Source organism: Siniperca chuatsi, linkage group LG16 (assembly GCF_020085105.1).
Source record: "Siniperca chuatsi isolate FFG_IHB_CAS linkage group LG16, ASM2008510v1, whole genome shotgun sequence".
Taxonomy (NCBI): domain Eukaryota; kingdom Metazoa; phylum Chordata; class Actinopteri; order Centrarchiformes; family Sinipercidae; genus Siniperca; species Siniperca chuatsi.
Genome location: NC_058057.1, coordinates 16,973,988 through 16,986,008, shown reverse-complemented (window position 1 = coordinate 16,986,008; position 12,021 = coordinate 16,973,988). Strand labels below are relative to the sequence as shown.

Here is a 12,021-nt window from a genome sequence, read left to right as displayed (position 1 = left end):
AAGAAAAACATCACCCTTTGGTTTTACCTGAGTGATGAGTGGTCACAAGTAAACATTGCTTCATTTTAGCGGGTCACAAGCCAAAAGGGTTGGGAACCACTGATTTAAACATCCAAGAAAAGCTCTTAATGTTATAAAATATATTTGCTTTCACTGTACATGGTGTGATTACACTTCTTGGTGCAGAGATAATCCATTTTGTTAGGCTCTCTGAAATATAGAGGCACACCAGTAGAGTGGTACAGTAGATCAATTTGGCATGTAGAATCTGTAGCGTAGTTAATAGCTGTTTAATGACGTAGCCATATTCCACGTAAATACACAAACGAATGAGTGACTTTTTAGGCAGGTTACTGCAAACAGTCAGGATTATGAGATGGATACTTAAGATTTTAGGTTGTAGTTGTAATTTATTATCAACTGTAACTCTTGCCTTTCCAGAATATGCTGTTTGAGATCGAGCAGAAGGTGTCGTACCTGTCAGAGCTGTCCGTCCACAGCGAGAGCCTGCTGTTGGAGGGTCGGGCCGAGACCAAGGGAGAGGCGGAGCAACTCACCTTCAAACTGCGCTCCCTCAAAGAAAGCCTGCTGGAGCTGCAACAGATGCTGCAGGACAAACAAGTTGACATACAGGTGAGATCAGAGGTCATGTGTGTTTTGTTTCCCCACCATCTATGTTCATGTCCTCTCCTGTCCCATGCCTTCAGTTCCCTTCCCCCTACGCATTCCCACATATTTTTCCATTTCCCAGCTTTTCCTTCCTCCCTGCCTCTGTGTCATTTTTGTTGTGCTGTGCTGCATTTTGTGATGCTGTGTAACAGTATCAATGGTAGTATTGTGCAAATACTAAAGGCCGTGTCATACTCCTTCATAAAAGTCCACTGTTTTCCACGATGGAACAACAAGAGCCTGTGTGTGTCTCACAATGGGCCTCAAACAACTGACAAAAGGATGCTACCTCATCACATGCTAACACTAAATGTACTGCATCAGGTATGTTTCTGATGATGCAACATTTTGGCCTTTTTGCTTTTATTTCCTTCTCAATTTCCTTCTTAAATCTCTCAATTTCTGCTGAAAATTATTTTCCCTAAAAAGAAATCCCTTGTTGCTGGCCTCCCCAATGTGCTCTTTTAGTAAATAATGACATTCAGTCATTCTCAAAATAACTCTACAACAGCTTATTTGTCTATTTCAAATGCGGGCAGAAATCTAATTTTTATATACCAGGGTATGTGTGTGTGTGTGTGTGTGTGTGTGTGTGTGTGTTTTTGTTGGACTAAAAGAAATTAATTTTAATACTTTCTAGCAGAGTTGGCATCTCAGCTGGACTTTAGATGTAACTTAAAGGTGGGGGATGCGATTCTGGAGAAATCCAATACCATAACAAATACCATGATATAAAGCAAACAACGACACACCAAGTAATATAACTAACATTAGCTAGGTTGTGGGTTAGTAAACTGTTGCTACAGTTGCTGCTGCGAAGCTAACAGCCAGAGAGGACGAGACAGTTTCCCAGAGCCAGAAAACCAGCTCCACACAGTGATACTCACAACTCTCCTGCTGCTATAGCTAACATCACAACAACAGCATATCTTGGCAAACTAGAAAGTAAGCTGAATGACCGTGGGCAAGTCATTTAACGTTACCTGACACACAAATCATGGCTGGAATAGTGTTGTGTAGCTCAGTCCGAGCCACTTTTTTTCAATACACACACTGAACAGACAGCTAACGGAGATGTTTGCTGAATTTGACAAAAAGACGTATTGGATTAGAATCGCATACCTCATCTTTTAAGTTTATGTACTGTATGTATATTTACCAAACTCAGTGGGAACGGGGGCTGTATTCCCTTTTCTGTTCTTCACAAACTTTATCGCCCCTTCCTCAGAAAGATAATAATTTCTCCTGTCCTTTTCTCTCCTGTTACAGTTTTTAAGGAATTGAATTAAGTGTTGAAGTCCCCTTGTCTTTTTCCCAGGGTTCATTGCAGGAGCAGGAGGACAGTGAGCCAGACTCATCTCTGTCCCAGAGTCCTAATGTCCAGGATTGGCTTTCCCAGGCCAGATCCACACGCACACAGCAGCACCACGACAACCTTCGTCGACAGAGGGTAAGAGGAAGCTGAACTTTTGGATTGTATATTTAATTCTCTCCTTTGACTACTCTTTTGACAACCTGGAGTGCCAAATGACTCATTTAATCCATTTCAGAGAGGAAGTTTATACTTATTTAGATAAATCTTATATAACTCTTACATTTTATGGCCTAAATTCTATATGATGACTCCCTAGGAGCTGCAGGAGCAAGTAGCTGAACAGAGGAGGCTGCTCCAGTCTGTAGCCAGTGTTGGAGAAGAGTTACTCAGCCAACAGACCACAACCAATGGGGACAGGTACTTTTTCCTCCTCTCTTTATTCTTCTCACACTTTGTTATCCTTTCCTCTGAATGAACAAACATTTCTCTGTCACACATTAATTCTGTAAAGAGGAGCTTCTGTGATTTGAGTTTTGGTGTGATTTTATTTATTTATGTTTTGTTTTTTTTAAAGCTGGGTAAACATTTAATTACATTGGAACTTGCTGTTAAAACAACACTCTAGGGATGTGATTAGATATTAATCTCTTATGACAACACACCCTTCTCCCTCCCACAGTGAGGTGTCCATCCCAGGAGGAGTGTTGCTGGAGACAGAGATCTTGTCTCCTTTGGACCAGATGAAACAGCGCTGGGAAAACCTGAATAAAGATCAGAGCACAAAGCTGCAGCTCTCCCTCAACTCCCTGGAACAGGACCAGCTTAGCCCAGTACATATGCCATACATTGTGCATGTTTTGTATTCAATTTTGTTTTTCAAAGTTCTATGTTTTTTGATAAACATTGCTTTGTGTTTAATTTGACCTATGTTTTGAGTTGTCTTAAACTCATTGTGCATTCTGTTGGTACTTTTTCTTCCTCTCGTATAACTTCTCATCTTCATTGTTATGTTTGCTGCCAGTCTGACCTTCATATGTTTTTTATATCTCATTTGTCACTCTTGTGTGCAGGTCCTCCACCGATCCCGTCTGTCCAGTACCAGTGGGGTGTTTAGAGGCCAGTCTGTCAACCAGGACTCTCGCTCTCCCAGAGCTTTGTTTGAGGCCTGCAGCCAGACTCTGGAAAGAATCACACAAGAGGTGAAGCACAGATTTTCTACCTCATTTTAATCTCTCATTGCTTATGGTTTTCCTGGGGATTTCTGTGTCTTTTAATAAAGAACAAAAATGTTCTTACCGACAGCTTTCAATGTACTGATTAAATATTTTTTGTTCTTCCTCAGGTAGCGAGTGGTGACAGTAAACTAGTAGAAGTGACAACAGTCCAGCAGAATCTGTATGCTGCAGTTTCAGCCGCCTCCTCCTGGTTGGATACTGCTGAGAATCAGCTGCTCTCTGGTCCTATGCTGCTGTCTGAAGATACAGACACACAACTTACAAATCTAGAGGTACTAAAGACACTTGTGTTGTAGTAAACACAGCTAACAGAGATTGTTACACAATAGGTTGACATGAATAAATAACACAATTAAAACTCTGGATGAAATATACTAGCTATATTACTGACCTGACCTCTTCTGTTCAGGGTCTGAATAAACAGCTTAAGGCGATGACCAGGGAGGTAAACCAGTGCAGAGACCTTCTGGGTGGAGGAGCGGGCCGGCTGTGTGGAGGAGAGGAGCGAGCCCTGATGGAGGACACACTGGAGGGCCTGCAGGAAAGGATGGGGCTGCTGGATTCCACCCTGGAACAACACTGTGACAGCATGAGGGACAGGCTGCAGGAACACTCAACCTTCCAGGTACAATGGCAAGACTGTCGAACCACCAGTCTGATTATGATTGAACTTGGAGTATGAAGCATCTTTTTAGTGATTTGGAAACTTGCCTTACTTAGTGTGAATGTTGTTTCTGTTGTTCTTGCCAGAATGAACTGAGGATGCTGTTCACATCTCTCAGTGAAAGTAAACACCAGTTGCTACAGAAGCTGGCTGGAACTGTGGATAGGCCTGCATCCAAACAGATAGAGGTATGATACCCGACCAAGGGCAGATGCACAAAAGATACAAAATATAGAAATCCCACAGGTGCAGTGAATTGTCAGTAGCTTCTGAGAAGACATTTTCATTAAATATGTTGCATCTTTTGTAGACATTATCAGAGGTGGAGGACAGTCTGAGAGAGTCTGAGCAGAGAGTGACTGAGCTGAAGACCAGAGCAGAGGGACTTCAGTCTGACCAAATCTCCAACCAGGAACTTCTCAAACTACAGGTAATATCAAATTCTCTGTGGAGCTCATTTCGTTCTTCTCTTACCCCCTAGGGTCATAACCTCCCAGCACTATAATACTGAATGACTGACATGTTAATGGTTTTGTGTAGGATGCATATGAGGAGCTGGTGCTGATGGTGGGCTCCAGACGCAGCAGCCTGAACCACGGCTTGTCTCTCAAGGCTCAGTATGAAGCTGCACTTCATGACCTCACAGACCTGGTGGACACCGCCCAGGACAAGATGGCTGCCGATCAGAAGATGACAGTGGCTTCTGTCATAGAGGTCCAGATGTTACTGGACAAACACAAAGTAAGGAGGGTGGTAAACGGGGTTGGCATTTCACTGAAATGCAGTATAATTGTTGTTAATTTATAGACCAATTTCTTTCTTCTCTAACATTGTCTTTCAAATTTACAGGAGTTTTTCCAGGGTCTGGAATGCCATATGATCCTCACCAAGACGTTCTACAGTAAAGTGTCTGGTCTGGTGGCGCAGAGGGAAAGCCAGGCCCTGGAGGAGACCATGGCCTTAGCCCACAGTGTGCTCAAACAGGCCCACAGGAGGGGAGTGGAGCTGGAGGGAACACTGGAGGTGTGAATGAGTGATTAATAGAATGATAGAGAATAGGAGCAGTACAGTTCAGTTTAATGAAACAACATGTAGAATACAATAACTTTGCCACGCTCTTCTTTGACAGTCATGGAGCAGGCTTGTTGAAGAGTACCAGGCTCTGTGTAGACAGCTGGAAGCTGTGGAGTGTAGCATCCCCACTGTAGGCCTGGTAGAGGAGTCAGAGGAAAGACTTGTTGAAAGGATCAGTCTCTACCAGGTAAGGAACTTTATCCAGACTGGACACACAATGTTGCACAAATAAATGCATTCATACAGTATCAAGATGTAATCTGACTTACCCTGAAAGCTGTAGTCAAGCATGCTTATTAGAATATTACATTTTTAATTAATCAATTATCCATCTGTCCTCTCCACTGTCCTCTAGCGTCTGAAGGCCAGACTGACAGAGAATCAGCCCCAGCTGTACCAGGTCCTGGAGGAGGGCAAGAGGCTTCTTCTGTCTGTTGGCTGTTCAGACTTGGAGAACCAGCTGACCCAGCTGGGAGAACACTGGCTCTCCTCCACCACCAAGGTCAACAAGGAGCTGCACCGCCTCGATTCCACGCTAAAACATTGGAGCAGGTCAGGGTCTAACAATGATCTGAGTTTGTTTTGTTTGTCAGTGTGTCAAGAATCAAATCTCAAATCAATTATGCAGCTATGTGAGTCAGCAAAATTGTTTTGGTCTGTAATACGGTTTGTGATACCCAGAGGTTAAATACAGTAAAAATGATCCCCTAAATATTTCAGAAGCTGTCAGAACTAAATTAAATATCATATTTTGTCCTCTGTATAAATTTCAGGTACCAGAATGAGTCAGCAGAGTTGAGCCACTGGTTGCAGACAGCTCTGGACCGGCTGGAGTTCTGGACAACCCAGTCAGTGACTGTGCCTCAGGAGCTGGAGACTGTCAGAGACCACCTCTACGCCTTCTTGGTTAGTTTGGTTACAATATGAGCATCAAAAGGGTACCACACGCCTAATTATAACATCTATATTATTAATGAATACATGGTTAGATTACAATTTCTCTCACTGTCATTTTTATTTCTGATAGGAGTTTTCCAAAGAGGTGGATGCTAAGTCGTCTTTGCGTTCATCTGTGCTAAGCACAGGCAACCAGCTTCTGCGATTGAAAAGAGTAGATACAGCTGGTCTCAGGACAGCCCTGGGCCAAATCGACACTCAGTGGGCTGAGCTGTTGACTCGTATTCCTGTAGTACAAGAGAAGCTACACCAGGTCTGAGAAAAGCAGCTTTTACACTTTAATGGTTGTCAATTTTCACCCAATTTAGTTACAATGTTTTAAGTAATTTCTTATGGTGCTAATTGGTATTAGCATTACCATGGCATAGCTAATGATACTATATTTTGGCTATTTGTAACATTGTAACCCCTCTGCTCTCGTGCCTTAGTTGCAGATGGAGAAGCTGGCATCACGGCACGCCATCACAGAGCTGATGAGCTGGATCTCTCTCATGGAGAATATCATGGAGGAAGACCAGGACAAAATCCTGGGAGCTGTAGGCTCAGAGGAGGTCCAGAACTTCTTGCAGAAGTATAAGGTACAAAATATTTAATTATAATAATATTTTTCTGTTAACACCCAAAGAGTTCAGTAGTTGTACCATTCTGGTCAAGCTTCAAAAGAACATGACATGTTATTCGTCAAAAAGCCTCCGCTCTTTTCTCTTATTCCCTCACATTCTCATCACATCTCATTTGTATTTCACAGGGTTTCCGCATAGATCTGACCTGTAAGCAGTTGACTGTGGACTTTGTAAACCAGTCAGTGCTGCAGATCAGCAGTCAGGATGTGGAAGGAAAGCGCAGTGACAAAACAGACTTTGCAGAAAAGCTGGGAGCTATGAACAGACGATGGCAGATACTACAGGGGCTCATTGCTGAAAAGGTAATGTTTTAATCACAGTGCAGTCACAAATTAGAACTGAAATGTTTTCTTCTTATATTTTCACTTCGCTGTTTGAGTTTTTGTTCTTATTGTGTTTGTGTTTTAGATTCAGGTTTTGGAAGGACTTTTGGAAGGTTGGTTAGAGCATGAAAATGGAGTTCAGGCCTTGAAAACCTGGCTCACACTACAGGAGGAGAAACTGAAGAAGAGACACAGGATAGAGGATGTAGCATCGGTGCAGAATGCACTTAAAGACTGTCAGGTACACATACATACAGCATTGCTATGCATGCCACACACAATTTGAGTTTTTGTTATGTCTATATTTCTGAAAATTAAAAGTATTTTGTTGTTAAAGGAGTTGGAGGAATTAGTGAAGGAAAAAGAGAAGGATCTAGAGAAAGCAGAGGAACGAGGAAATGCTCTCATCCAGGATAAGAAAGGAGCAGCTTGCTCCTTTCTCAAGGAGACCCTCAAAGGACTGAACCAATCCTGGGCTCATTTGGACCACACAGTGAGCTTCTTGAATCCCTTACCCTCATGGTTGTTGCCTAAACTTTCCTATTGTGCTTTATGACGATTACACGTTTTGTCTTCCATCCTTCCTATCAGATAAGTCAGATGAAGGTGAGCCTGCGGTCAGTGCTAGAGCAGTGGACGCTGTACAGGCGAGCATCAGAGGAGATTAACGGTTACTTGATGGAGGGGAGGTACTCTGTGTCCAGGCTGCGCCTCCTTAACGGGTCTCTAGAGGCAGTACAGCAGCAAGTGGAGAGTCTGGAGGTGAGGAGTGCAAAAAATGATCTGCCTGTAACATTTGATAGTACATAAAGTCACAGTACATAAGTTATTTCACTGCAACAACTGTTGAAGGTCATTGTGAACGGGAAAATCTACAGTGTTCAAAAGACAATTGTCAAAGACATCTTCTTGAGATGTGTCTGTCATAAACAGCATGTGTTGAACAAATTTAACAAACATTGAAGAGGAAATTAACTTTTAGTGGGTGTCTGTGTTTTTAAGAACCTGCAGGAGGAGATGGATAAACAGGAGAGCAGCCTGAGGAAGTTTGGCTCCGTTACACACCAGCTACTGACAGAGTGCCACCCATCTGTGGCTGAAACACTCAACAGAGCCCTCCAGGACGTCAACATCAGGTAGGGATAACAAAAGCACGTCTCTGAGTGACTTAAAATCAAATTACAGCTATAATCCTTTTAATTAACTACCTTCTGAGCTGAGATCAATATGTAACAATATGTTTCTCCTCCTCTGTTATAGGTGGAACCGTCTACTAGAGCAGATCTCAGAGCAGCTGAGGAGCAGTAAAGCCCTGCTGGGGTTGTGGCAACGCTACAGGTCATCGAATGGCCAGTGTGTGTCAGCAGTTCAGAAACAGGAGGAACGTGCTGATCGCCTGCTGAAGAGCGCCACCGACAGGGAGATCACAGAGGAGGAGAGCAGCGTCTGGATAAAGGACTGCAATGTGGGTAGAGATGGAACAATGTAACACAGGGGTCCAGTATATGATTATCGTCACATTTTTAGAGTCAGCAGTTAGTTAACGGTTAATAGTTAATGCTTCAAACATTTTCTTCTGTAGTTATCTTCCAGGACCCAGGTCTAGTGTTAGATTATTTCTACATCCACATTTTGTGTGGCTTAGAATATGCCAGGATACTTTTTCCTGCTTACCCTCAGCCTCCTTTGGTTTCTAAGATCTTGCGAATAAGCTCTGAAATGGCTTGTCAGCTCACTATGAGGATTCACAAAGCCTCTATCCCCTCTGCAGAATACCAAATTGCACCCTGCGCCTTTGTCAGCTTGAATGTAAATTCACAGCACAATCTAACAAAAGCCTTTTGAAAAGGAGACTGGAAAGAAAAAGACAGGGCCCTGATTTACACTACAGGGGTCCCCCGGTGTCACGCTGGGCTTGTAGGGCCATGCTGGGTGATGTCTAGAGACACACTGTCCTAATACTGTAAGCAGACTATTATTTTGACTGAGGATCACTGATGCAGTTGCTTGACACTAAGTGGTTGAGGACTGTAATTGCTGTTGGTGCATGTGCAGTCCTTTCTGGAAAGCTTTTAACAAGAAATCCTTGTTTTACTCTTTCTGAATGTATTTATGAACATTTTATTTTGACTTCAGCAGAAGGATCACATGGCTGTCTTTGGGTTACCACACTTTGGTGTTTATCCAGTGGGTTTTGAAAGGACTCCATTTTCCAAAGTATAAAAATATGTGACATTTTTTCTTAAATCCTGACATTTTGGATAAGTTAAGGGATACCTTATAAAAACATCTTTGCCCACTATGTCTTTCATTGGCTTTGCATTGAATATGCAGTCCTGTTGTCCCTTTGCCATTAGTGTACATGTAAATACCATGACTACTAAATATTCTTTAACTAACTTCTCTAAACATTCAGTGATTCTGTCCCTAACCTGCCTCTCTCTGATGACATCACTGTTGCAGGCATGCCTTGGTGACCAGGCCTCAGTGCAGCAGTCCCTCAAGCAGCTGCAGGCTTTAGGGGAACAGCTGAAGAGCCAAGTTGACGCCTCCTCCTCGGCAGCCCTCCAGTCCGACCACCTGTCACTCACAGATCGCCTAGCAACACTGGAGCACGCCCTTCACAGGCAACAGGAAGTAGTGCAGGTAGGATAACAGTGATTGGTGGGCATATGCAGAATTACATACACGTCACTGATTCTTATATACAACTCCAATATATGAATAAGGGGATATGATTGGTGGACCATCACTTCTGTGTTCTCATTGTGTCTGTCTGACTGTTTGTAGTCTGGGTCTCAGGCCTGTGAGGGTTTCAGAGAGCAGTTGGACACACTGATCCGTAAAGCTGAGGAGGCTGAGGAGGTGCTGAAGGGGTCTGACCCAGTGGGTTCACCAGAGCTTACTGTGGTCCAGGCACGTATGGAAAAACTGAAGGTATGAAAAACAGTGCTGTCTTGGTTATTGCTGTATTATCTGTGTTTGAACATCTGGTGCTTTTTCACCAAAAAGACTGGGCATCTGTGTAAAATGATCATGTAGTATGTCATTCTGTCAAAAAGCTTTGCAGTAAATTAAATTCATTACATCCACATTTTTCTTTCTTTCATATCCTACTGAAAATGTATAATAATGTGATCCCAGGTTCACCTGTTGAAGCTGAGCAGTCTGTCTCCAGACTTGGAACGCATTAACGAGTTGGTGTACAGACTGCCAGTCAGTGACAGAGATGTTAAACGGCTGCAAAGTCTCAACAGAGCCTGGGCCGCTCACTCCGCTCACCTCACTGAGCGCTTCAGGTAGCTAAAACCTTCAAATTTCACTTGTTGTTTATAGTAGCACTGAGCAGTTAGTGACCATACTGCAAATTAAACACCCACCAAAATAAATATAAGAAACTGTATTTCTGAAATAGCATGAATTAATTTTTTTGTTCTTGAAATATAGAAAAATTTATTAAACTTTCATCTTAAGTGTAACAAAAGTAGGTCAACTGTCTTTTTACAAGCTTGGGATCTTATTCTACATGCAGACTACTTCTCTTTTTCTATTGAATAACTGTATAATGACATAGTTAAAGAGAGTGTGTAATTTGTCACTAAAAACATCATTAATATTTAGTAAGATATTAATTAACTGCTTACACATTCGTAATAAGCCACTAATGAATATATTACAATTAAACGATTAATGAAGGTTTTGCTTGCAGGTGTAGGCTCTATGTTTTTAACTTTACAATAAGCCACCAAGCCTGCAGGTATAAATGGTGTTGAGTTATGTCTTTTTACCAAGATCATTTTCCGCCCTTTTTCAGAAAGTAGAAGGTCAAAAAGTTCCTGGGGTTGCTAAAAAGACTCAGCAAGACACACTGGCATTGGAGGAGATATATGCAAATGTGTCCTTCACTTAAATATGAACTTACAACCTGGCAATTTATAAATTATTTTTATATATGCAATATAATGGTTTATTACTGATCTGTAAAATATGGAAAAATAAAGTAGTGACAACATTGTTTATGTTCTGAATGACTTCTCTCTGTCCCGCTCCAGTAAAATGCAGGCAGTGTTGCTCCAGCAGCAGAGTTTCCTCCAGAAGTGTGAGACGTGGATGGACTTCCTGTCTCAGACTGAACAGAAGCTGGCTGGCGAGATCTCAGGCAATTATCAGAGTCTGCTGGAGCAGCAGAGAGACCATGAGGTCAGAGAATCATAAAATGTAAATGTGTACTAATTGCTGTCTTTGTATGTACAGTGCTGTTATTAACATATGTATCTGTACATGCAGTTGTTCCAGGCAGAAATGTTTAGCAGGCAACAGATTCTCTACTCCATCATCAATGATGGCCATCGTATGTTGGATCAGGGACAAGTGGACGACAGGTAAACACACGCAAAGACATGCACAATCCTATAAACACTTTTACCTATCTTGTGAAAAAAAAGTATCCAGTTGTGAGGAGCATACATGCTATTATTTCTCTTGTCCCCCTAACAGAGATGACTTCAGTGTGAAGCTGGCCTTGCTAAGCAATCAGTGGCAGTGTGTAGTGAGGCGGGCCCAGCAGCGAAGGGGCATTATTGATAGTCTGGTCCGCCAGTGGCAGAACTACCGGGAGATGGCAGAGAAGCTGCTACAGTGGCTTCAAGAAGTGACCCGTGATCCAGATGTACATCAGCCAGGAGAACCAGTTGCCCTGCAGCAGGCCAGAAACCTGTTAGATCAGATACAGGTAGGTTACAACACTATGGAGGAGCTTTTAAAGTTCTTCACTTCACTCATCACCTCATTCAAACTTCTAATCTTTTGTGAAATTAGTTTGTTTTATTATCTTTGCAAATTACATTTCTAATTAAAAGTAATTTCAACGATATAGCAGGTTGATGTGGTTGGGGATGGGTTCACTCACTGACACTCCCACTTCGCCCTGAGCTAATTATTTTCTCAGAAAGCTTGTTTAAAAAGTTTGCATCATTTCTGAGGTCACTGAAGGAGGACTTTGAGCTCATTTAAATACTTATTTTTGTCAAATTAGCCATGTTCAATCTTTACAAACGTGTCCTATTTAAAAACCACTCCCTCTACATCTTATAACTCTTCAAATTTCATATTTTAATTAAACACTAAATTGACCTAAGTAAATCTAAACCTCCTACTAATA

General features: G+C 42.2%; 1 protein-coding gene across 17 annotated transcripts in view; it reads left to right on the top strand.

The window, feature by feature from the left end:
- The window catches only part of syne1a (spectrin repeat containing, nuclear envelope 1a), a 134,861-nt gene that overhangs the window by 100,873 nt on the left and 21,967 nt on the right, over positions 1-12,021 (top strand). For 16 of the 17 annotated variants that reach the window (XR_006374844.1, XR_006374845.1, XM_044168435.1 and 13 more), the window contains 28 exons: positions 442-633; positions 1,988-2,119; positions 2,301-2,401; positions 2,664-2,814; positions 3,055-3,183; positions 3,327-3,491; positions 3,629-3,844; positions 3,970-4,071; positions 4,194-4,313; positions 4,424-4,624; positions 4,733-4,906; positions 5,013-5,144; positions 5,313-5,509; positions 5,731-5,863; positions 5,985-6,167; positions 6,343-6,492; positions 6,663-6,839; positions 6,946-7,101; positions 7,198-7,353; positions 7,452-7,622; positions 7,863-7,996; positions 8,121-8,325; positions 9,324-9,506; positions 9,651-9,797; positions 10,005-10,159; positions 10,913-11,060; positions 11,148-11,242; positions 11,358-11,592. Coding sequence is in view for 15 of the 17 variants with exons in the window: in XM_044168435.1 (XP_044024370.1) it covers positions 442-633; positions 1,988-2,119; positions 2,301-2,401; positions 2,664-2,814; positions 3,055-3,183; positions 3,327-3,491; positions 3,629-3,844; positions 3,970-4,071; positions 4,194-4,313; positions 4,424-4,624; positions 4,733-4,906; positions 5,013-5,144; positions 5,313-5,509; positions 5,731-5,863; positions 5,985-6,167; positions 6,343-6,492; positions 6,663-6,839; positions 6,946-7,101; positions 7,198-7,353; positions 7,452-7,622; positions 7,863-7,996; positions 8,121-8,325; positions 9,324-9,506; positions 9,651-9,797; positions 10,005-10,159; positions 10,913-11,060; positions 11,148-11,242; positions 11,358-11,592 (4,440 nt within the window). In the remaining 2 variants the exon portion in view is untranslated. Of the gene's footprint in view, positions 1-441; positions 634-1,987; positions 2,120-2,300; positions 2,402-2,663; positions 2,815-3,054; positions 3,184-3,326; positions 3,492-3,628; positions 3,845-3,969; positions 4,072-4,193; positions 4,314-4,423; positions 4,625-4,732; positions 4,907-5,012; positions 5,145-5,312; positions 5,510-5,730; positions 5,864-5,984; positions 6,168-6,342; positions 6,493-6,662; positions 6,840-6,945; positions 7,102-7,197; positions 7,354-7,451; positions 7,623-7,862; positions 7,997-8,120; positions 8,326-9,323; positions 9,507-9,650; positions 9,798-10,004; positions 10,160-10,912; positions 11,061-11,147; positions 11,243-11,357; positions 11,593-12,021 lie in introns of those variants that run through there. The other variant, XM_044168441.1, reaches the window with a different exon arrangement.